Source organism: Strix aluco, chromosome 25, assembly GCF_031877795.1.
Source record: "Strix aluco isolate bStrAlu1 chromosome 25, bStrAlu1.hap1, whole genome shotgun sequence".
Lineage (NCBI taxonomy): Eukaryota > Metazoa > Chordata > Aves > Strigiformes > Strigidae > Strix > Strix aluco.
The window spans coordinates 3,680,035-3,704,780 of record NC_133955.1 but is presented as its reverse complement, the minus strand read 5'-3'; the positions used below and the strand labels follow the sequence as shown (position 1 = coordinate 3,704,780).

Here is a 24,746-nt window from a genome sequence, read left to right as displayed (position 1 = left end):
TCTACCTTGTTCAAACTCTTAATGCCTTTCTCAAGCTCCATCATGAAAACCCTTTAAAAACATCCAACACTGAAGATGGAAACAAAAGCCAGACCCATTCCAAAGCTGTTTTCTTCAAAAGACAGAAGTAGGTATAAGCAGAAAGCATCTTTCACAGCATACCAACCAAAAATAGCCCTAGGGCTTGTTACAGATGCTGCAGTTTGTGTGTTAAATAGTGTTGTCTCATACCTGTGCTCTGTGATGCTTTTGGAACATCACTGCAGTGAGGTGAACTTTGAGGTGCTCTCAGCACAAATGGTGGCAACACTTCTAGAGGGTCCCTGCCAAAACAACCAGGTTCTGTCTGATGCAAAAGTACTTTTAAGACTGGGGTCACTTTGCAATTTGGGAAACAAAATCCAACACACCCCAGGACCGATTTGGTCTCCCAACATCAATGACTCTGGAGTCCTAGATTTGGCTGGTGCTGCTCGACTGCACGGGGAGCCAAGGGGAAGGGAGGGAGGTCTGAAGGATCTGCAGAAGCTTGGTTGCCCTCAAAAAGCCCTTCCTGAATTATTTAGGGGGTTGAATTGGGGTGTGGGGCTGGGCGATGCTCACCCTGGTGCTCTTTGCTTTCTGAGCCTTGGGAAGGAAAAGGCTGCTCGGCTCTAACCTGTCCATTTTTTTCACGAAGGCTATGGAAAATCCCGAAGCCTAAGCAGCATAGACGGTGCTTTTACTCCACATTTAAAACAATTTTTGAAAGAGCCAAACAAGCCACATATAATTTATACTTTAATACAGAAAAAAACACACATCTGTAGTTCATACACACCACAGGTAACACTTCAGTATATCTAGAATAAGACAAAACTTGACATTGTACCTGAAGTAGGAGACCATGAGAAATGGAGGAAAAGCAAATGCATACTTTTTCAATTTGATGTAGTTCCAGTGGAACTCACTTCACAAAAAAATAAAATTCAAAATTAATCTTTAATTACTTGGGAAAGCCAATAAACTACATCAGGCTTTGCGAAGTGATAAAAACTGCATGGAAATCATGGCAGCTGGGTATCTCCATCCCATGCTGAAGGTCCAATTGATTACAGAGTCCCAACAAGCTCCTACAAGGCACCAACAGTCTCTAACCCTCAGGCAAGGGCCAGTTGCAGTTAAGTACCTGCGGTCACCCTTTCTAATAAACTGGCTGAATCCTTCGAGGGGCCAAGCTAACACAGGGCTCAGGGCCAGGCACTGGTGGGGTTAGGTTTGGCTGAGCTGTCAGATCCCATGAGGTGCCGTCGATGGCAGATGCTCAGTCTCTGATGCCCTGACACAGTCCTGCGGGGTAGAGCTCAACACCACAACACTTCAGGGCCTTGGAGCAGGACATGTGTCAACTCCCAATTCCAAGCCAGCTGGTCAATACCAATACACATTTACTTAAAACTTACACTGCTGTAAAAATAAATACACATTTTAAAAAAAAAAAAATGCATAGGGCCTGGGGGCAAGCCTCATCATTGCCAGCAAGACAGTCTCACCAGTACCTTTGCTTGACTTGTGGGAACAGCTCGTTACCAAGGCAGGTAATGGGTGGTCTGGCCCTTAGCTGGAAGGTTAATGGTCCATATGTCTTCCTTTCTCTACTACAAAAATAGAAATTAATCTAGAGCAATAATGGAAAGTGATTGCACACCATCTCTGTGCAGATGCTGAAGGACACTTCTCTATACTGATCCAATGACACACAGGGAGGATTTTTCAAAAGTAGTCAGGTGGACCTGGGCATCTGAACCCCTGGGACTCTCAGGAGGTCCTGAAGCACTTCTGGAAATCTTCCCATAGGCACTTACAAAAAGAAGAAAGCTATTTGCTGCACTTAGGAAAGAAGCCAAGAACAGAAATACTGCAAAGAATGGAACCTGTATCCATACAAATGGGAGCTAAATATATCAGCAAGTACATGCCTTGGCAGAGATTTTGTTACTCGTAACTAAAATGACACTCATAAACTTTCAGGAAAATTTGTGCTTGATATCGTCATCGTTACTTACCCTGAAAAAACCAAACATCCTTAGCAGCAAACAGTGATCTTCAATGCTAAGTCTACCAGGCAGATGGAGAATAGTAAAAATTTGCTTCATGATGCAACCCTGACAACAAAGGATTAAACCTTCTAGGGCCAGGCTGATACATACCTTTACTGTGCCAAGTACGACCAGGTAACTCAACGCGTAAGTGGTACAGGCTCAACAGCAGCCAACTGCAAGAGCAGAACTGACCTGAACTTAACAACATCGCAAGGGAACAATCTCCCTCTCTTTCTTTTTGAACAGGCTTCAGCTTTTCTTTGCACCAGCACCACGTTTAAGAACTCTGCTTTGGGTTTGTAAAACCTCTACACAGCTGTCAGAAACGACGGCTTTGTAAGGCAGGTCCGTTCTGGCTGACGTGCAGCTTGGCTGCGGCAGTACTGAGCTCACGCTGGGCTAATCAGGGGGTTAAGCAAGCCTACAGGTAAGTCCATGCAGCAGGAACAGGACCAGCTAGGCTCTAACATAACCGAGCTAAGCCAGCCCGGAGTGTGTCTATACTTACAGTCACAGCTTTGTGGGCCCTGGATCCAAAATGAACAGAGTGCCTTAACCACAGACAAGGATAATATACTCAGAGCAGCAAAGCAGAGTTGTTCCCAGGTCTATTTTTCTCTACTGAAAGCTGGTTTACTATTGGTATTTCTCACCTGCCTGACAGCAAAATGGTAAAGTCAGTTCCAATTTGGGAAGAAAGTAGCCGGCCTTTTAAAGCTGCAATAGTAGAGTGCTCCTTGGAGAGTCTACAGGAATTCTGACTGACTAAGGTTGATGAGACCAAGGATTTTACTCAGTCTGTACTGGGTGCTCCTCCACTGGCTTTCTTTGTCTTAGCAGGGAGATGGAGGAGACAACTGAAAGTCTTTAGCATGCACAGTCACCTCTAGAAAGCTTCTTACATCTACTAGGGTACTAAACAGATTTACTTTGTGGGTAAAATATCAACTACAGTCTCTTCTGTTTTGCTTTTTCCTTCAGCATGATCTACTTGTTTTACTGAACAGGCAACATCCCTAAAAACAGTGATTCCACCTCATAGAGAAATATATATGGGAAATTCCTGTGAACAGGCATATGCTTCCTATTGAGCTAGTTCCTCCTTCCCTAGAACAGCAGTACAACATGCTGGATGCAAAGCCAGGTGGCAGTGTAAACAGATTCCTCCACACTTAGGATTTTGCTGTCATTCCTCCACACTCAGTGTTTTGCTATCACAACTGTGCTACATTTCTGCTGGTTGATGAAAGAGGATCATCTGTCCTGCTTTGGCGTTCAGTCCTTTGTAACTGATTATCACAAAAGCAAAGCTAAGTGCCTAATGGTAAAGGAAAGCTTTGTCTTGACAGGCCCAGAATTTCCTCTCTCATGTCAAACAAGATGTTTCTAAATACTTCTGGTCCTCTTTTAGTTGGTTAGGTAAAATATTCAGCACCCACCAATCTGGAAGCCTTTGTAGTAGAAACAAACAGCATAATTTCTTTTTGTTTGAGGAGACATTACTTTTGATTGCACAATTAGCCTATGGAGTGTGGCTCTTTATTAACATGCTTGAAATATGACAACGTAGTAAGAGCATCAATGAGGATAAAGCACCTTGCAGGAGTCTGTGTTCCATCACCTGGGATGAAACTATGCTGAGACGTTCCCACATCAAGCAGGACTATCCACCCTGAGCCAGGACTAATCTGGTAGATCGTTAACAGCCATCTGGGAGAACGGTGAGTTTAGCCTGTCGAGTTCATCTACTTGTGGAGGGTGATGCATTATAACCTCATGGTCCTCTGAAACATCATCCCCCACAGTGACTAGGTTTGTTAGAGATTTGCTCCGAACACACTGAAAATCAACATGACGGCTTTTGCCCTCTTCCTTCTCCCACGACATCTGGATGAACGGCCGCTGAACGTAGTTGTAGATCACTTCTGACCGGCCACCAGGCCTCCTCTTCACCTTCTCTTTACAGGTGGGATATCCTGAAAACACAGACAGCCAGTCAGTTGCACTACACACCTCTGACTTGTACAAAAGGACAACAGGATCCCAGAGCAACAGCCACGTAGGAGTGACTGTGGGGTCGGGGGGACAGCAGACAAATGCTCACATTCCACATTTATCATTATTAGCTTGCAAAAGACTGTTCTCTTTTCCCCTGAAAAGAGGGTGCAGCATTGTGTGTAGTCATACGATCAGTGGCTGCACAGCGTTAGCCATTTTGTGAGCAAACACAGCTCCTGTAAAAATAAGACAGTCTCCCAGGACCCAGCACAACGTTCTCTGAGCTCCCTAAGGGAATGCTCAGATCAGCAGGCTGAAGCGTTTGACTCCCGTTTCCTGTTTACTCGGTCCTGAAGAGACAAGGCACTTGCTAGTACGTGCTACATATCTTCCACTTTCCTTTAACTTCTAGGCCTCCTGGCCAATTTCAGCGTAACATGATAGAGGTGAAGGAACATGCCCAGCTTCTATGAGTTTCACGAAAATAAATGCTTACTAAACCAGAGCAAAACAGGAAATGCCTAGAGTCCAGAGGAAACCAGGCTTTACTGACTACGGAGTCACCTGTTTTAGAATTTCCTTTGTTGAAGAAATATTTTACCTTCAATGCCAATGCGAATATTTTTCAGGCCCCGTTCCTTTAATACAGCTTTTGCAACATCGCGGTTCTCAATGTACTTGAAGAATCTGTACAGCTTGGAACTGTAAAGGACTTGAGAAATAAAAAGGGTGATTAGAATCTGCAAGGAGGGATCTTCTCCCCGTTTTGACATGCTCAGCCGCCGGGGTGCCAGGTCTGGTTTCCAAGAACTACTTCAGGTGTGTGTTCTCATCACTGGGGTTAGCTGCACTTCCGTGGTGAGAGGGCAGTGATACACATTACAGTCTGGGTAGAATGGGTGGTGATGGGTGGGGAAAGCAGAATATTCATTCACTAGGGAGTAACGAAAAGGCTGAGGGGGAAGCAATAAACAAAAGGAAAAGATGCAGTGCGTGCTGTCACTACCGATGCAAGCTCTAACTAGCCAGCTATCCTGCCTCTAGCAGCAGCCAGTTCAGAATTGCAGCATCATCTGGGTTGGAAAAGCCCTTGAAGCTCCTCCAGCCCAACCATGAACCTCACCCTGACCGTTCCCAACTCCACCACATCCCTCAGCGCTGGGTCAACCCGACTCTTCAACCCCTCCAGGGATGGGGACTCCCCCCCTGCCCTGGGCAGCCCATTCCAACGCCCAACAACCCCTTCTGCAAAGAAATCCTTCCTAAGAGCCAGTCTGACCCTGCCCTGGCGCAGCTTGAGGCCATTCCCTCTTGTCCTGGCGCTGGTTCCTTGGCTCAAGAGACTCATCCCCCCTCTCTGCACCCTCCTTTCAGGGAGTTGTAGAAGGAAAAGGAATCCACGTGCCAACACCTCTTCCTGGAGGAAGACTGCTGTTTGGGCAACGGGTCCTTTCCTAATGGCCAGGTGTCTGGGTGGGCACTGAATACAGAGCCAGGAGCCCCAGTGTAGAGCCCTTACTTTGTGAGTACTCCTCTCCCATCGGAGGTGGATGATCTTCATCCCAGTCCACGGTGTCTTCGTCTGTCAGCACGACAATGTGGCATTCACGTTCCCCTTTCCTTGCGCTATCCACCATTATAGGCAGAATTAGCTCCTCCAGGTAGCTATCAAACTGCTTGTGAGCACCATCATTGGAGAGCTCATGTAACAGAGCACCTAACGAGACATAAATCAGAGGATGAGCTTTTTTACACAGTATGAAAATATGTCTACATTTTCCAGATACATTCAAGAGCACAGCCCACATTCTTTAGACAAACTCCTTAACATATGTTCAGATACATCAATAGTCTCCAGCTCCAGAAATGGCAAAATCAGATATATGAGACTGCATTTCAAATGGCATGCAAATTACACTGTAGAACCATTCCATTACCATTAAAAAACCACCAAGGTCCAATCAATACAGTGAAACAGCAATAGACTGAATAATTAATTCATTATGATACTTAACTTGAATTTTCAGCAACAACCTCTGTCCTTGAAAGCACATTTTCTGCCTTCTCTGTGATCACTCAGAGGACAGGATAGGAAATTCCACCCACAGCTGTGCTATGATACCATATACCCCATTTCACTATAGGGCCTTTCACAGGTTTACCTATGTTAAAAGTACTTTTTTGCCAGCATACCCACCAAAAAGCTGCTCCCAATCAGATCCCTTCATGACTAGGAACTCTCTACTACTTTCCAACTCTGGTATCTTTGGTTCCTGCTCTGCCCATCACCCTTTAGCTTAAATTATTCTTAATTCTCTGGTAAATTTTAGACAGGAGTTATAACCCTGTTTTTAGCCTTCATTTTGTTTGGCTGTAGTAGCAAGCTCTTCTTCTCAGCCTCTGTTACAAGAGGAGACTAGAATTTTTACAATTTCAATTTGCTTTTTGAGCAAGGTGTCTGCATTCTGCAAGATTCAATCACTTCAGATTGATGCAGCAAAAAAGGAAGCTGTTTAAACACAACGCATACGTGAGTCCTACCAGGGTCCACACCTTCACACTTAAATTAAAGCACACAATTAAGAACTGCACCAAATCAGGACCAGAGTGCTCAACATCATGCAGATGATCTCCTACGAGCTGATTTCTCTCCATACTTACTTAAATCTTGACATTTGATTGTGTTGAAATCAAAGTTTATGCAGAGGTAATCACATGTGTCTCGAAGGTCTGGGATGGAAATCCCATCAGGACAGTTAATGATTCCGGTTTTGTAATAGTCCTGCAAATAAAAGGACAGTTTTTGGAGAGAAAAACTAAGAATATCTTGGACTCTGGTAATTTTTAATTAGCTCTTTGTTTTCTTAACCAACATCTGAGAGTTACAGAGGCTATATATAGCTCTGCAAACAGTAAAACCAGCCCTGCCTGTCCGAGAATCTACGTCTCTCTGCAGATCCTCTTGGGTCTGATAAACGGTGAGCTCCAGTTAAAACTTTTCCCATGGCATTGGGTTTCATAACATCTCATATGCAATATGCATTTATATGCAACCACAAGGTCAGGACACAGCTCAGGAACTACAACGGCATGACACATGAAAGGTAAAAGGCAACATTAGCAAATAGCTGAAATGTTGACTCATACCAAAGTCTACTATAATTTTTTAAAAAAAAAAAAAATCACAATGCAAAACAGTAATAAAAGAATATGTCCCAGGGGGTGTGCAGCTGCCTGGGAGATGGCTCAGCTCTGCACATGTGACAAACAGATCGGTTTCTTTTCAATCTCAAACATCTCCTTACCAGCACAGTCCGGAATACAGCTGAGCTAATTCCTTCTGCGATTTCATATTCTCCCTTTTCATTTGGCCTGGTGAAATTATATTCTCTTCCTGGTCCAAACATTCTGAACAAATAAAAATCCAGGTGAGTGCACAAGTATATTTAAATGCATTTATTCTAGAGACCAGTAGGTGCATTGAGGTTAAACAAAACCAGCAGTGACACTTATATACAGTAACTGGAAACCTATACTCAAATCTCTTACACAGTAAATAAGCACAAGAGCTGTCTCAGCTAAGTCCTCCTATAGCTGGACTCTGTCTGTCGCTATAGCTGCGCTGTATGGAACAAGGCACAGCTCAAAGGAACAGATCATTCAAGCCTGGGTCAGAAAATACTCTGGCAATAAAGCCCTTTTGCTGAGGCTATAGAAGATAACTGCCGCACGCCTTGTGACCCCTTGTTTTACACAATGACCCGTGCAAGGGTCAGTAACCCAACAGAACCTGTCTCCCTTTGGTCAGAGATGGGTGAAAGTGCTGGCAATACAGAAACATGAGTGCTTCTTGCCGCACCAATAGGCTCCAACCTTTGGGCCACGTTACAGGGAGCTGAGTAACTTCTCTTTCAGTAGAGTATCAAAAGATAAGAGCAGGAGGGGGATGAAGCATTATCATTTTCCTCATTCTGGAACTGAGGTTATCAGCTCTGAACAGATGTACTACTTACAAACAAGGCAAACACTTGGAGAGAAGGCAAAAGGAGACCATGTCTAGTTAAAAGTGCACATTGTTTGAAGGAAGTTGATGAAAGGGAGAATGTTATCTAGAGACCTACCAACTCTCTCTACGTCTGGTCATGTTTTCAAGGCCTCACAGTCAAGCTCTGAATGAGGTCAACCTTGCTTCATTTGTGCATACAGATGAGATTGCAAAACAAACACTAGGAGTTTGTTCCATTTTAGCAAACATTTGACCCCCTTGAGATATCTTGAAAATAGTGGAAATCACCCACCTTCCCAGCATAGTATCAGGGTGAGCAGTGAAAATCTGTGGATTCACTGCAAAGCGAGTGCCATCTACCACAAGCGTCACTTTCTCTGGAGCCACTGTTTGTGAATTGTTGCTTGAAGACAAAGCGCAGCATCCATGGCGTTCCTGGGTATTAAAATATTCTGACTGTCTCTTATTTCCATCTTGGAAATGACAACTGTGCGTGTCTTCGGGAGCAGACAACATGCTACTGATCTGGGGACTTACTGGATAAGCAGTGTGTCGACATTCAGAATCTAAACCTGAGACACACAAATATTGCAAGGGTAAGAAATAATTTATTGAAAAAATAATTTATTGAAAATATAATTTATTGAAAAACATCATTTGATAGTAACACTTCCTACAGTAATGAGAAAACGGAGTCACACAATAACAAAGGATGTCGATATATGTTATCTGACATAAAACTAAACTGTATTTTCAAACTGAGTCAGCAGATTTTGGATAAAAAATTTTCCAATGAACCACAATGCTTAATACTCCTTGATAAAGCAAGACAGATTCAGTGAGTTAAGAGCAGGAGCACAGGAATTAGACAAGGCCAGAAATACAGACACGGATTGCCAGCACTGACCAGTACTCTCACAGGAAAGCTGGAGCAGAAGCACACACCACACTGGAGGTGGTTTAAGCCAGCAGCGCTTGATGCCCGGACCATGGTGGGCACCCAGCTCATCAGGGCTGTCCAGCTACTTTCAGTTAATCTGTTCAACCTCAGGACCACCTCAGGAGGAGCTGCAAGTTGGCCAGCCAGGACATACCCATGCGGTGATCCTGCCAAGACAGCAAGACCCTAAACTCTGCTGTGGACTGTTGTTCTTCAGACCAGCCTGGCAAAGGCAGGGTACATATTCCCCAGGGCAAGCTGCCTTGGGATACTGGAATTTTTCCAAAACAACACCTCTCAAAAAAAATAATAAGTCTCCCTTAAAGATTACTATAATGTAAAGATATTATCCTTACCCTCAGTCCTGGGAACTGCAGCAGGGCTGTGACCTCCTAGCACCACATTACTTTCTTCTGACTCATGGACTGCTACAGTTATGTTTTCCACAGAGCAACTGGACTCCAGACTTCTTGACCAGTCTGTCCCACCAGCACAGTTAACATTCATGCTGGGCCTCCGTGATGCGAGGAGGTGGTTGCGTTTCCTAAGGGAAGAGCTAGGAGAGAAAATACCAGGTTGTTAGTTTTGGAAGAAACTCCCAAGCAGTGAAGCTCAAATCCCTCTACTTGATACTGCAAGCAAAGCCCCTCAGGCTCAAGAGGCATTTCTTCAGATATGGGGCTTTGGGGGGAAAAAAGGGTTTTAAAGTAACCAGGGGTCTATTTCATCTATAAACCTTTGCTTTTTTAAAAGTAAGTCTAAAGCCACTGATGTCTTTGGATCACATGTGTGATCTAGACCAGTAGAGCCCTTCAAAAACGTTTACATACCTCTGGATTCCCAGCACTGGCAAAATGAGGTCTGTAACCTGGCAATAGCCCCATACACAACATCTTCCCAGTTAACACCTCAGGCACTGCCTCTTAATCACTCCGAGGTTTGACTAGGAGGTTCCCTATTCCCAGTCATTGTTTTTTAGTTTTCCTCTTTCTTGATTTAGCCCCCTCCTGTCATACAGTGCTCACCCCACTATTATAGTCCTACAACAAATACTCGTATCACATAGCATAGCCATGACTGCAGCAGCCTCGCATCCACTGGCCATTCAAATCTCCAATGTTCTTTCAGCATACGCACAGAGACATCTTCCATTATTCCTGTTTGGAGATTTCACCCTTAAGTGAAATTTTTCTTCCCTGTTCCTATCTTTAAGTCCCACTTTACCCCTCTGTATCTCCTAACAGCTCTCTTTTGCTGCCTCTTTCCCTCCTTCTCTCTTTGGCATGTATTTTGTCCTGCTATTGCCTTGGACAAGAAACAGCTCTCCTTTCTTGGCTTGAAGAGTTTTCCTTTCACTCAAACATAAAACACCAATTTCCTCATTAATGAATTTTCCCAATTTCCCCCCTGCAGAACAATTGTCCTGTGTCTTTTTCTTGGCTGAATTAAGACTCCAGGGCCCACGGATGCCATCTATAAAGCATGGCAGAACATGGACAAAGCTAGATACAAACCAGATAAAATACATCACTAATAAAACCACAAAATGCCAAATAAGAGTTGGCGAATTTTCTGGTCAGGACCTGCTGAGGATGAAGGCTTTAATGAGCAGTTCAGTGGTGGGTTTCAAGCCCATCGTTACCGGCAGTCAGTGCAAGCATTTCACTCTTAATTAGAAATTTAGAAAAGGAATAACAAATCCTTCCTCTTGTTCTGTAAAACAAATACTAAGTTGCCAGTATTATTATATCTGTATATTTTTAGAATATCTGTTGCTTACGCATCATGTGATATTAATCAGAAAGAAGATTTTTGGCAACAGCAAAGCCATGTAAAAAGCTACTGTGTTTTTTCTTTTTTTTAAAGGCTCTGGCTGGCTGGTAGGAACAGCAACACAAGGAGCCTATGAGGGCCACCTTGGTTCCAGCAAACTTAACAGCACGCAGTGCATCGCTATCCACCTCTCCTCTCACCAGACACCCATTGTTGGCTCAGGAAACTCCCTCTCCTGACACTTTCCAGGCTGTTTTCTAGGACCCACTGCACTGGTTGCCTGGACCCTGGAGAGATCCCCTCCTCAGTCCCACCAGACACCCAACAGTCCCCGTGAACGCTGCCCTGTGGTCATACATGAACAAATCCACTCCCTTTTGACTGAGCAAAGGGCAACCCAAACTCCTCATAAATAAACCTCTGCAGTCTTCTGCCCTCTTCTCTCGTGCATCAGACCAGCAAAGGGGTGTAAGAAAGGCCAGCAGGCTGCTGGGCAGTGGGACATGGGTGTGGGGAGCCCCCCCAAGCAGAACATACCAACTGCCCTACTCATACAACTTCAGGACAAATCTACTACCCCAGGAATGTTCTATATAAATGAGTAAACATACAGAATATGTAGAAAATACTGTTTAAAGTAAACCTAACTACGCAAACCCACATACTGTACAACACCCCAGAGGGGGGGAAAAAAAAAGCTTTTAAATCAATTCCTCAACTGACAATGTCAAATGGAACAATGAAAAGTCAACTATTCCTCTATTTCATGCAGCCTATTGTAATTATTGTGAGGAAATGGAGTTTCCTAGACTGCAAATGTTAAACTATTTATACAACTAATAGTGTTGATTCAAACATATTCGGTGCATTCCATACATTGTAATTATGCTTATACCTTTTGACCAAGATGCTTTAAAACTTGGTACCTGCACAGAAAGCCAAAACATATTTTTTAAAACTGTAGTTTGATTTACTTGTGCAAAAGTGTTTTGAGATGGGGAAAATAAAAATCCTTGTTGAGGGGATATGCAATCATCTTGGGAAAACCCTTAAGAGGAGTTGTTCTTGAGACTGGCTAATCGCTGGGAGGAACACAAACAACATAGTGGGCTGTGTCTCAGGAACTCTTTTTTTCCTCCCCAATTCTTCCATATAGAAACAAGCTCCCTGATAAAACTGAGATGCTAACACACTTGCTTGGAACAGACTTTGCTCTGTGAGCTGACAAGAACTCTATTAAGAAAACCTGATAAGCATAAAATTTACTTCTTAGGCCTCTTTCTTTCAAGAGTGTTCCATTGCAGCAGTTCTGTCAATAAGCTCCCCTTGCACTGTCTGAACAATCTCTTAATTATTTATTACTTAGCAGAGAGGAAAATTTAAGCAGGGAGTCAGATCAATAAACAGTTTATATCCAGGCAAACAGCAGCTTTATCAAGGGACACTTACATTCCATAACTTCACAAGAGGTCTGCCTTATAAGCCATATTTAAGTGATGTCAAATAGCATGAAATGCCTACAGACTGAATTTTCACAACAGTCAAACTGGGTTCGATGAATGCAGCATCTCTAACTTGACAATCAATCTTTTTTCATCACCTTAAACTTTGGATTAAATGCACACACAGTTCAAGAGAGTCTGCATACCATTCAGCAGAGTCCTCTACTACAATATATCAGCAACTATTTATAGAAATATTATCAGATACACAGGAACTACATTACACTAGTTTTCCTTGATCTTTTCCCCACCCTTCGCTGCTTAATCTACTAAATAGCCCCAGCTGTTGACACCCTTCTCCTCATTCTTTTCTATTACACCAAGTTTAGCACCAATGAAAGGTGCTAAAAACTGCAGAGATGGGAACATTCAGAAACAGATGCTCTTCACAATTGCAGTGGCTCTTACAAGCACCAGATCTGACTTTCCTCCTTAAATCTACAGGCAACTGAATGTCCAACCCTGCTGATAATCCGACTTGGACCAGGCTAATGGCATTTTCCTGTCTTCTGTCCCCTCTTGGCATGCCCAAATCCTACACATTATGTGTCAGCAGAATTGAGGCAAATGAGTAAGGTTCCTTTAACACATCTGCCTGGTACAAGAAATAGCCAAACTAGTCATTTAACATGACAAATATAATGCAATCACACACACAACCCAGTAGGGAAACTAGTACATAAAGACTTCAGAAGGCCATACTCATGCCTGACCAGCTTACAAATGTCCTGGTTTCCTTTCATGCCCAGGATCAAGGTGAACTACCCATGGTGAGAATGAATACCTATAAATAATAATTAGCACTATTCATCTTCAAAGCTTTTTACAAATATTAACTGCTCATTCCTCCTACCAGCCCTGGGAAGCACTGCAGGGAAGTCTTTTATGAGAGAACAGGGACACAGAAAAAGAGACATAATCTTCAGGACCAGCCAAAGTCTCAGGCCCACTAACTAGGTGTTATGCTGACTTTTAGCACGTTCACTACTCAAGCTCCCTGGCCCTGCACCAGCAATCACCCTGTGGTTAGCAGGACAAATACTAACAGGTTACCATCTTCTTTTGAGGTCTGTTTCTATGCACGTTCCTACCCTCTGGTAAGCATAAACTGGCTGGTACCCCAGAATTGATCATGAGCAGTAAACAAGCACCCTGACTTCTTAGCTCACTTCACAGTAACTTGTTTGTATGTTCAGATCCTGAAGGACCAGGTAGGGACCAGTCTGCAGAGGAGGTGAAGACTCACAGCTTGTGGACAGCTGGATTCTGGGAGCTGGGATCCACGAATATCAAAAGCCCAGCACTAAAGATCAGAGAAAACACTCCTAAATAGGCTGTGTTGGGGTTTTTGTTTTGTGTTTTTTTTGTTTGTTTGGTTGGTTTTTTAAAGGAAATCGGTATCACAGTCAAAAAATCAAAATTCACATCTGACTCCAGCTGCTGGTTTAGAGCATGTAAGTCCCTCCTGCCTCCAGAACACAGCGTTAAGAATGAGCCGTGCAACGGAACAAGCATCACGTGCTGATGGTCACGGTGAAGTCCTCTTTATCTGAACTTGTTTAGAGCCAACACTGTTGACAGAAAAATATGGAAGTGATATTTAATTTTTTTTTTTTAAACACAAATTGGAAACAGTTTTATTTAGCAATGCATATTTGGCACAAACAATTCATGCTACAAACCCTTTGCAGAGATAAAGAGGCTGATCCTTGCTCTATGTAATTAAGAAAAAAGGGAAGTGTACTGGAAAGTAAAGAGGCCTGGGCTGATCTTCAGCACATTATCCTTCCCCATCCTAAAGGATCTGAGGCACATCCAAACCCGCTTCCCAAAGCATACAGCTCTCATCCAGCTACTGGAAGGAGCTGAATGGCTTAACTTGTCCAGACCAATGTGAACAGCACATAGGTGATGTGTGCAAAGAAAAGAAACTCAAAGGCAGTAACATGTCCAGCAGAGAAAACCCATTTAGATACAGGACATTTTATTAAGCAAAAAGATAACAGATCAGTACAGACTTGCTGGTTCTTAACTTTTTATTATATTACTTGTTCCTTATCCTTACCCTTGGGATTTTTTTTTTAAGAGCCATTATAAAACATTTTAGGTATCAAGTTCGCAGAACACCACAGAAACTTCAAAGAAAAATAATGAAAAGCTGAGCTGTCAAAATCCATTGAAAAGTAAAGCCCTTTACTGTTAACATCCAACTGCTTATGCACTGCTTCACCATCATCTGGCATGACAAGAAGGAAGTTGTATGAGAGTAAAAATAGTAGAAGTGAGTAACCTTACTTCACCACTCGGTTTGCGAATGGCGAAGAAGGACCAGCAGCACATTGAGCAAGTGAATCAGACAGTTAGCAATCTTCCACTCTTCCTAAACCACAGCGTAACCACAATGACTTAAATAAAACTCCAAACAACTCATTTTTAAGGTGACAACACTCCTTTAAATCTACAAAAACATTCCCATGTACAATTATTCTCAGAAATATGAGCAAGCAGGAAACACGCGTATGCAGGGTGTGCCTGACCTAATTCTACAGTCTACTACTTTAGAACAAGATGTATTTCTAATACAATTGCACGTCTTTCAAAAAAGTTTAGCCTTGCTTTAATTTCTTAAAAGATATCCTTGGAACATGCCAAAAGTTCCTCTAAACATAAAAGCAGAAAAACAACTTCGCAATGACTGAATTCCTCCTCTGGAAAGAAAAAAAGGGAAATCTCACATGCGTAAGATAAATAACAAGAAGCATTTCCTGTACATAAGGGTTAGCGAATCAGTATAGGGTACGTCTAACCCCCAACGGGAGTGCAGCACAGAGATACCCAAACCAGGAGAGATCTGCTGGCCAAGGCCTCCCTGGGCAGTACACAAGGTGCGGATTTCTCAGCTGGAGGCCACATGCAGTCCAGCTGTGCCAGTCCTGTACCACGCTGAGTTTGTAAACCTGGCCTCTCTCATGGAGTAACCACTCACATCCATCTTCTCTCAGCTGGTCTGCTCTTGTGCACCCTACACAATTTTGGAATTGGGTTAAGTAAAAAACAAAAAAAAAAAGCAATCAAACTTGCTATGAAAAAAATATCACACTGGCAATTAGGCAGCAATCCAACTTTCTAATTTTCATAAAAACTATTTGCTTTTCATCATCAGCTACATACTTCCCCAGAGAAAGGAAGAGAAAAATAATCATACTGCTTGTCAGCTCAGTTCAGTGGCAATAAAAATTCCCCAGTCGCAGGGACGCATTCCAGAGGCCTGTGCTGAATGAGAAATCCAACCATTAGAAAGAAAGGCAAAAAGTAAAACTTTCTGCTCTATTGAAGATTGAGATCAGATCTGGGGTCTCATTCTGTAAATATGAAGGAAATCCACTGAAAACAGCAGGTTTGAATTTGAACGAATGTGACTGGAGTCTAACGCTAGGAATTTTGGCCCCAGCTTCTGTTCATTCCCACACCTGTAACTTGGGAGTCCCCGAAGGCTTTAAAAAATAAAATGGAGAAAGTATGAAAAGGAAACAGCCCAGAAGGGCACTGGCAAAAAACCTGCCAGGCTGTGCCTGCTCTACAGAGCCTCCTGTCTTATGCTCTGCTTTGTTCCCTTCCGCATTCCCAGTAAGTGGGAAACAGCACCGTTAGGAAATCGGAAAAGACAAAATAAGGACAAAACCTGCCTGTTAAAACACATCTTCAGTATAAATTGTATAAAACTCCTCTAGAGTTTAAAATGCAAGTTGCTTGGAGTGAACACAAGACTATCAGTTCTTTACCTACTCAAAAATAAAGGCGAGTGATGGGCCCACGTTGTCAGTACTGCAGTTACAGTAGAATATAAAGGCACTTCTAAAGCAATGACACATCCTGCTTTTAAATCCTACTCCTTGCTTTCGGCCAAATTTTACAGTCTTTAAACATTTTAAGATTCAGAGGGTCTCTCATTCTCATAGCAGGTGGTTTTTTAAAAAGCATTTTTCCAGTTGTCAAGTACAAACGCGGTTCCTCACTTACTATTTCTGTTTCAAGCATAAGACTTGTCTAGGAGAGCAGTTTTTCTCCTCTTCCAGAAGGCGAGGGGCCATGCATGAAGTCTCACATAAGCAGGGAAGCTGCTGTCACCAGGCTGCCCTGGACAAGCACAAGGGTCCGAGCCCCAGGCGCTGCCCTGGGCACTGAACCAAACAGGGGACGCTCAAGGCAACGTGAGACTCGGCAGGTCCGAGGCTGGCCACTCACTGGCACCTGTAGATATGCCTGTACCACAGCAGAACAACATAAAGGTGCATTCACCCAGATTACATCAGATAGAAAATCTACCTGGAGCCTTTAACATGCTTTTCTCATACCTACTAATGATCGTTTCATTTTCTGCTATAGACACAAACATAACCAGACAATAAAAGGATGATTTATAGGTTGAACTAGCACCGGCACATTACAAAAGGCTTTTCCCTTGTTATGAAATAACTCTATCAATATACAGAGGAATCATTTTCCATCTGGCTTTGAAATATAGATGGAAAATAATGTCCAGCAGGACTGATGCAATGCAGGACAGCCTGCAAATTCTGGCAAGAGACAGCAAGAAGGCTGATGAAATGCTCGATTGTTTTCTCCTATTCTGTGCATAGTGCTTCACTGTTAGCAAAGTTTACAGACTTACTCGTTTACTTGAGTCTTTAACAAAAATCCACTGTTTCTACAAATGCAATTCAAAACTCCAGTCTGCAATACGGTTTTGATGGTTTAACACTGCACATCCACACCCTGACTGAAGACCTGTGGTTCACCAGGTCCTCCCGTAACTGCCAGCACCTGGTTTACACGCGGAAAGTTCACATCGCTGCTGACAGCGCTGACCCCCATCAGTGCCCCCCTCCGACAGCAGCGTTTCTTTTGCCAACCTATAATCACCAAGACCAATACATGCAGAAAACTCACTGAGATTTATTAACTCAAAGTAACCTCTTATAGGCTTTTCCAAAATAGTGAAGTCATACCGTGGCAGCCTCACCAACTGGAACAGATGAAGTGCATCCAATAACGTCCCACCACCGGGTGTCTCGGAAGGGAACACAATTTTGAATAAGGCAACAGGTTAATGCTTTGCTAGGGCTACTTCTGCCCCGTGAGCCTCAAAGGTACTAGAGCGTTAAAGAGTGCAACCAAGCAACCTATAAAGGCTATTCCCACTCTTCACACTATTGGGTTTAAGACAGTCATCTGAAAAATTGTAATTCTTATATTTGACCCTCATAAAGAGCTTCTTAACGCTATGGTAATGGCAGCTGTGCTAGTGCTATGTGATTAAATTCAGTCAGCAATTTAAATAAAGCTGGCTAATACAGAATATGTATCTCCTTTCTAGACAGAAGGTTGGAGTATGCAGATCTGACCAGGGTAAGGGGGAAAACCCCGGGGGAAAGATGAGCTGTTGCAAATCTAAGCAGGATCATCTTCTCTAGAGGCAGGAAAAACAAATGTTCCCCTGCTAAAATACATAATACTGAGCTAAATACAGTTTTAAGCCAGGGGACACCTATGAGTTACACTTTGTCTTCACCTGTACTAGGTTAAGCCACATACACTTCTGTAAAAGTCTTGAACAGGAGCAATAGCAGCAGACAGAGTTTTGCCCTGTCCTCTCCGCTCCACCATTTTCTGCAAAACTACTTACAAAGCTTTCAGAAAAAAACCCACGTTTTAACAAAACATAAAAGCAAGACCTACTGTTTAGATTTTAAAATGCTATTTTCTTTCTCAGTTTTTCTTCTTAGGCAGTTAAATTTAAACTGGTTTCAAATCACACCAATTCCTACATCTACACTACGAGAAGTCAAGCTTCTCAATTATGTACTATACAAAAAAGCATAAGGACAACAGTATTTCTGAGAAGGCTCTAACCCCAAGCCCGATATACTTGCAGCAACTAGAACTTCTGAACAGAAATAATCACCCACGTTTCTACTGTAACTCCGGAGTAAACCCTCTGCCAAGCACCCCCTCTCAAATAACACAGCTCCTTACTTACTGGCGGCTCATGTGTTCTCAGTGCTACCAGCACCAATGTCCTGAAATCCTTCTTTAATAGAGGGAAGCACTAAGTCACAGCAAAGCTTCAGAGTTTAAACTGTTTGTGCAGCAATGGTCACTCCCCCAAAGCCCAGATGTCTGATTCATGTAAATATTTCAATTTAAAAGTCCCCGTCTCCCCCCAGCTGATTCTTGAAAAGTTTGAATAGAAAAAACTGTATGGTAGCAAACAGCTTTATTTTAAGCCTCCTATTTTCAGCAAAAGCCCCCCAGATGCCTGGTTCAGCCTGTTTTTGCAGGAATTACGCGGTAGAAAAGGCGAGGTTTTATTAAACCCCTGATGCCATATGGTTAAATACACTCCTGCCACTCATCTGCCACACATCCCTTATGCAGGCAGAAAGGAATTAACTACCAGAATTTCTGAGTACGTACACAACCATGTGCATAAGGATTCCTGAGTCCAGAGGCCCTTGGACTTGGGCCCAAACAAATTTACAGTAACTGAGGATATTTTGATACATTAACTCCCCCTAAGATGTATTGCTAATGAGCCCCAGTAAGTACCTTCTTCCCCCAGAGCCTGGGTGCCTATGCACAGCATTGCACAGGCATTACACGTTTATGTCACCTGGAAATGTTACCCTCTACCAGTTCAAATATTAAATCAATCTATTCTGTTGTTCTTAATGTTTTCCCCTAAGATATATCTGGATTGCTCAGAGACTGCTCCAAACACAATTTTACAGAACAACAGAATTAAAGATCACTGAATGGTTTGGGTTGGAAGGGAAATTAAATCCCCCCTGCCCCAGGCAGGGGCACCTTCCACTAGCCCAGGTTGCCCAAAGCCCCGTCCAACCTGGCCTTGAACCCTTCCAGGGAGGGGGCAGCCACAGCTGCTCTGGCAACCTGTGCCAGGGCCTCACCACCCTCACTGGGAAGAATTTCTTCCTTACATCTCATCTAAATCTATCCTCTTTCAGTTTGAAACCATTATCCCTTACCCTATCCCCACACCCCTGATCAAGAGTCCCTCCCCCCTTTAAGTCCTGGAAGGCCGCTCTAAGGCCTCCCCGGAGCCTTCTCTTCTTCAGCTGAACCCCCCCCAACTCTCTCAGCCTGTCCTCACAGGGGGGTGCTCCAGCCCCCCGAGCATCTTTGTGGCCTCCTCTGGACCCACTCAAGCAGGTCTGTGTTCTTCTGATGTTGGTGCCCCCAGAGCTGGCCACGGCACTGCAGGGGGGTCTCACGAGAGCGGAGCAGAGAGGGAGAATCCCCCCCTCCAACCTGCTGGCCACACTTCTCTCCCTGCAGCCCAGGACACAGTTGGCTTTCTGGGCTGTGAGCGCATATTGCTGGCTCATGTTGAGCTTCTTGTCAACCAACACCCCCAAGTGATTCTCCTCAGGGCTGCTCTCAGCCCACTCCTTGCCCAGCCTGTGTTTGTGCTTGGGATTGCCTCGACCCATGGCAGGACCTTGCACTTGGCCTTGTTGAACTCTATGAGGTTTGCACGTCCCCCCTCTCCAGCCTGCCCAGCTCCCTCCGGATGGATCCCTTCCCTCCAGCGCGTCAGCCGCACCACACAGCTCGGTGTCAGCAGGGAGCTTGCTGAGGGGGCCTCGATCCCGCTCTCCATGGCACCAAAGATGTTAAACAGTGCCAGTGCCAGCGCTGACCCCTGAGGAACGTCACTGGTCACCACTCTCCACTTGGACACCGAGCCATTGACCACAATCCTGAGCGCAACCATCCAGCCAATTCCTTATCCTCTAAGTGGTCCATCTGTCACATCCATGTCTATCCAATTTAGAGACAAGGATGTTGTGTGGGACAATGTCAAATGCTGTGCACAAGTCCAGGTAGATGACATCAGCCACATGTCATCAATAATATATCATTTTTAATGCAATAGAACCTTAAGAAACTATTTTTGTTCTGACTCATACCAGTGATAAAGCACGTGTGTGTACTGATGAGTTTTAAAGCCTGATCGTTACATAGCACCTGATTAATGAAAGATGCCTTAAGAGATATCTCACTTAAAAACAAATCAATCAAGCCAACGTAATAAAACCAAGTTGTCACTAATTTACTAAGTAACTCATGTTTTTACTGTACATACATACAAGGTATTGCAAGCACTTGTTATTACTTTTGATTTGGGTGCAAGCTTTTAATTCTTTAATGCCCAATTATCTAGTCTAGCCAGATGTAGGTGCAAGAACGTACCTGTAGCCTGTTAAGGAGATTGGGGGGATGTAAAGGAAGAGCAACAGCCTCTAATCACTAAGGCATATTGTCCCACAGAAGGTGAGGTGGGTTACCATCATTCAGGATTGTGAAAACTCCACCTAGAGCACACAATGCTCAAGAGCCACGCAGCTTGTTGCACTTTCAAAGCATGCAGAAGAGCATTCACCCCCAAATCAGCAAGACGACAACAGCAGGGGACAAATTAACACCAGCTCACAACTGACAGGCTGAACACACCATAACCCCCTCCTGTCTCCTTCACCACAGTGGCCTTAGGAGAGCCAGGAGCTGCAGACACCACCTGAAGCCCAGTACTTGGAGCTGTTGCTACCACAACCACCTGCAATTCTGACCTGCAGCGCAGGGTCCCAACATCAACCTGCAGCACCGTAACAGATAAACTGCCCTCTTTGCTCTTGGCATAGCAACTAGCCAGTGGGGATCCTCCTGAGGTGAGGATCGGTGTATTAAGAATCAGAGTATGTTGAAATACACAACAGTTTTAATAGGAGTGAATTATTTTACAGCAGAATATTGGTAGAAAGAATATTCAGACTAAAAATCCCTCTCCTCACTTACTGAACTTTTAGTTTCCTACAAAAAAAGTTAGTTGTTTCATCCATGGCAAAACGCACCTACTTGCTTTGACTCTTATTTTAGAAAGGCTGTGAGCAGCTTCAAACTCCACCTTCCTTCTCTGGAAGGGATCCCAACAAGTAACTGCTCACTCACTCCCAGCTCATCTGCTACAACTCCAACTGCCATTCATTTTTAACCAATTACATGGCAGCAGCTTGAAAACCAAACAATAGATGGCAGATTTTTGAAAGTTGAATGCAGTTACAGTAGCTCTTCACCAAAGAGATTTCAGAGTAACAGAGCATACAGCATCAAAAAAAAGAAAACAAACCAAAACCAGGGAAGCAGCATGAAATACAATCAAATTTGAAAGTAAATATTCCCATCTTGAAAAAGCGGTTCATTCGTACTACAGTCAGGAGGAGCTCAGTGCCTACCGATGTACCTGAATAAGCTCTGATCTGCTGTACGCCCCTGTCAGCGTTTCAGGGCCTGAAGAGGCTGCACAAGGGGGACGGGAATAGGAAGAGGGCAGAGCCCAGCAGCCAGCCCCTGCACCCGCAGCACAGGGCTCTGGTGCTCTGGGCCTGGCTCTGAATAAAGGTCCACCAGCAGCTTGTGTCCAGTGTGGAAGAGCAGAACCAGGCTTGGCAAAACTCGAGTGTCAAAACCCAGCCCAGGAGTTCTTTACCTAACTTTGGTACGAGACAGGCTGGCATGGGGTCCCTGCCAGGGTAACTACCTGGCATCCCCATGAGGCCACAACCTTCAGGAGGGCAAGTCGCTGGAAGCCAGCTACAGCCCCGTCCAGCCAAAGGGCTGACATACCCCTTATGAGCAAAGCAAAGGCTATCAGCGTTGTCTGCAGAAACAACCGAGTTCTCTGAACCAAACGAGTTGTTTAATTCACACTAAGATACAGACAATAACAAAAAGCAAACCAAACACAAGGCCTACCTCTTAGAGCGCAGCCGCATTAGTGAACTCTGCAAGTAATACTAAACTGATCCAAACCCAAAACAAACAGAGGAGTTCTATTTAGCACAATTGCAGCTCTTCAGGAAAACACATCTTGATTTATTTTTAGGGACGCAAAAGCAGGGGCTAAAATTTCAGCTAGGTAAAGCCAACCATTAGCACTCTGTCAATTTATGTCAGCAGAGAACTTGATACCTTATTTTCAAGAATTGAAAAACATCTTGCTCAAGATTTCAAAATAACTAAGGTTTATGATGGTACATTGGCAAGACACTTCTTGCTTTGTTTACATGTCTGGATAAATATTTTACATGTCAAGCATAGTTATAACACTTTCTAAGAATATGCCATTACATTCTTTCTTATATGACTAATAATTCTTTCACAAAAATATTTGGCTAGTGTCACGTTTCAGCAAAATTAGCCAGGAACTGTAGCCATATTTTGTGGAAGTTTAAAAAAGGGAAAATACCACTTAAAAAAAAAACAAAATTGAAGAAGCAGAGATGATACCTATTTCAGCACACATAATGAGGTGTTTGTGCAGAGGAAAGGTGACCATTTGGGCACTGAATGAGGTCGCTCTTGAAAGTGGAAAGTTCTAAAATTGAAGTCTATTCCAGAACAGTCCACTCCAGGTCATTTTTAATGTGACAAGCAAGCAAACCCATCAATATTCTTGTCAAAATTGCAGCTGGTTTCATGAGCGTTTATCTCAAAGACAACAAGCAAATGAAGGGCTAGGATTTTTAAAAATTTATTTATTTAAAGGAAACAGTCTTCAAAGGCTGTCCTTGTGAGGAACATTCAACTCCTCTGCTGAATAATCCAAGAGATTCACAAATAAATTAGCATATTCCAGTAGCAGAGCTTATGCATGATTTTAATAAATCCTTAACAAGAAGATAGGTCTTACTGCGGAGCCTGCTAATTAAAGGGTCTATTAATGTACAAAGCAGCTCTCTCTAGCCCTAGGATTTCAACTCAATCCCAGACATGACCAAAACCGTGACATTTTAGAGCTCTTAACATGAACTGCATGAAATGACTTTGCTATTGTCAATCTAACTGTCAACTAGACAAGACACTTACAAGAAACCACCATCACTAAGTGAACCTCTTGGTGGCAAACCCGGACCAAAACCCCCATGGGCAGAAGTCTCAGCACACCCCACACCAGCGGGTGAATGCTTCTTCCCATCCTGTGCGCGGGACACTGCCGGGGCAGCACGAGGGTGCTGGTATGCTCATTGTCAGGGCTCCAGCTCCTCTAGGGATAAGTAAAACCTTTAAGTCTCATGACTGTCAATCACACTGGCCCGAGTTCACAGGAGGTTGGGTTTTTTTTGAATTGTTATTTTTAATTCAGCTGTGACAGTCTCCTAATTAAAGATAGCACTAAGTGACTGCGACGCACGGGGTGAGAGACTGGAGAAGAGTCTATTTTTTGCATTAATAACAGTTTCATCTTTCAGAAATGCAATAAATCCACTGTACAAGTGGTGAAATGGCATTTCCCGTAGTTGTCTACAACACCTTTAAAATGGTCTTGGAATGACTTAATAGCACAAAGTGAAGACAGATACAGATGTCACAGCCATGGCACATTTACCAATTTTCTGAAAACAACTAAGAGTTTCAAAAACACCTTTTAAAAGGAGAGGCTCACCCCATGATCTTGGCAAAGAACATTTTGTAATAGGAACATCTGACAGACAGGGTACCATTTAAATATAGCACAGCCCTAATGCACTGAGCTCTCCATGGCTTTATAATTACCAGTAAACAGAAATCCAGTTTCCCCTTGCTCATCCAAAACTAGGAAACAGACATTATTAGACTGGTTTCACTTCAGTATCTTGTGCAGCACGTTCAAAGCTAACCATCTCAAAACCAGCTGTTTATCACTGCTCCTCAAGTCTGACAGCAAAACTGCACGTAACCACACCTCCTCGCTATCAAACACGTTCATTTAGGTCTTTCTGAGAGTGCCACATCATACAGCCCTGCGAGGGGAACTGCCATCTCCTGCAGGCTGCGAGCAGCGCCGCAGAGCTGAGTCACAGCAACCTTTTCATACCACTCACCAGCAGCCAGAACAGCACATCTGACCCCAGCCTCACGTGTGCATTTGAACACGGACAGGTTGCTGCAGGGAGGGGGGCACACACAGGCTCAGGCCCCGTTACAGGATCCAAAAAGGGGGGACTGTTCTGGGAGGCGATAATGAGAAAGCTCCTCTCCCACACGTCCAAGAAATGCACATGATCAGTATTTTCCTCCTTTAGTGGAGCATCCCAGTCAATGGCTTTCGATCATACTCAAAAAGAAGGGTTTAAATTGCTGTGCAGTACAGCTTAATCCAGAGATAAGCAGCATTAAGGGTAAAAGCTAAAACCCATCTAGTCCAAAATGACTCAAACATTAGATAATTTACACACCATAAGAATGGATCTCAGAAACTGTGGATATGAGCAAAAACTTGAGGTTTTGAGGTTCTTTATATTAAAGCTAAACCATTTCACAAATATACCTGAATCATCTGATTTGAAGATCATTGAATAATCTTATGATTTTTCATACTTGCA

The 24,746-nt window shown here is 43.6% G+C and overlaps 1 protein-coding gene across 9 annotated transcripts in view; it reads right to left on the bottom strand.

Annotated features, from left to right (window-relative positions):
- Positions 1-767: 767 nt before the first annotated feature.
- KCTD20 (potassium channel tetramerization domain containing 20) overlaps positions 768-24,746 on the bottom strand; it is a 30,815-nt gene continuing 6,836 nt past the window's right edge. For 4 of the 9 annotated variants that reach the window (XM_074850482.1, XM_074850483.1, XM_074850481.1 and 1 more), the window contains 7 exons: positions 9,382-9,581; positions 8,378-8,657; positions 7,385-7,487; positions 6,741-6,861; positions 5,599-5,796; positions 4,681-4,791; positions 768-4,057 (listed from right to left, as the gene is read on the bottom strand). In XM_074850482.1, coding sequence (XP_074706583.1) covers positions 3,765-4,057; positions 4,681-4,791; positions 5,599-5,796; positions 6,741-6,861; positions 7,385-7,487; positions 8,378-8,657; positions 9,382-9,532 — 1,257 coding nt within the window. In that variant the 5' untranslated portion in view covers positions 9,533-9,581 and the 3' untranslated portion in view covers positions 768-3,764. Of the gene's footprint in view, positions 4,058-4,680; positions 4,792-5,598; positions 5,797-6,740; positions 6,862-7,384; positions 7,488-8,377; positions 8,658-9,381; positions 9,582-16,320; positions 16,502-18,340; positions 18,450-24,746 lie in introns of those variants that run through there. The other 5 variants (XM_074850479.1, XM_074850480.1, XM_074850478.1 and 2 more) reach the window with 5 other exon arrangements.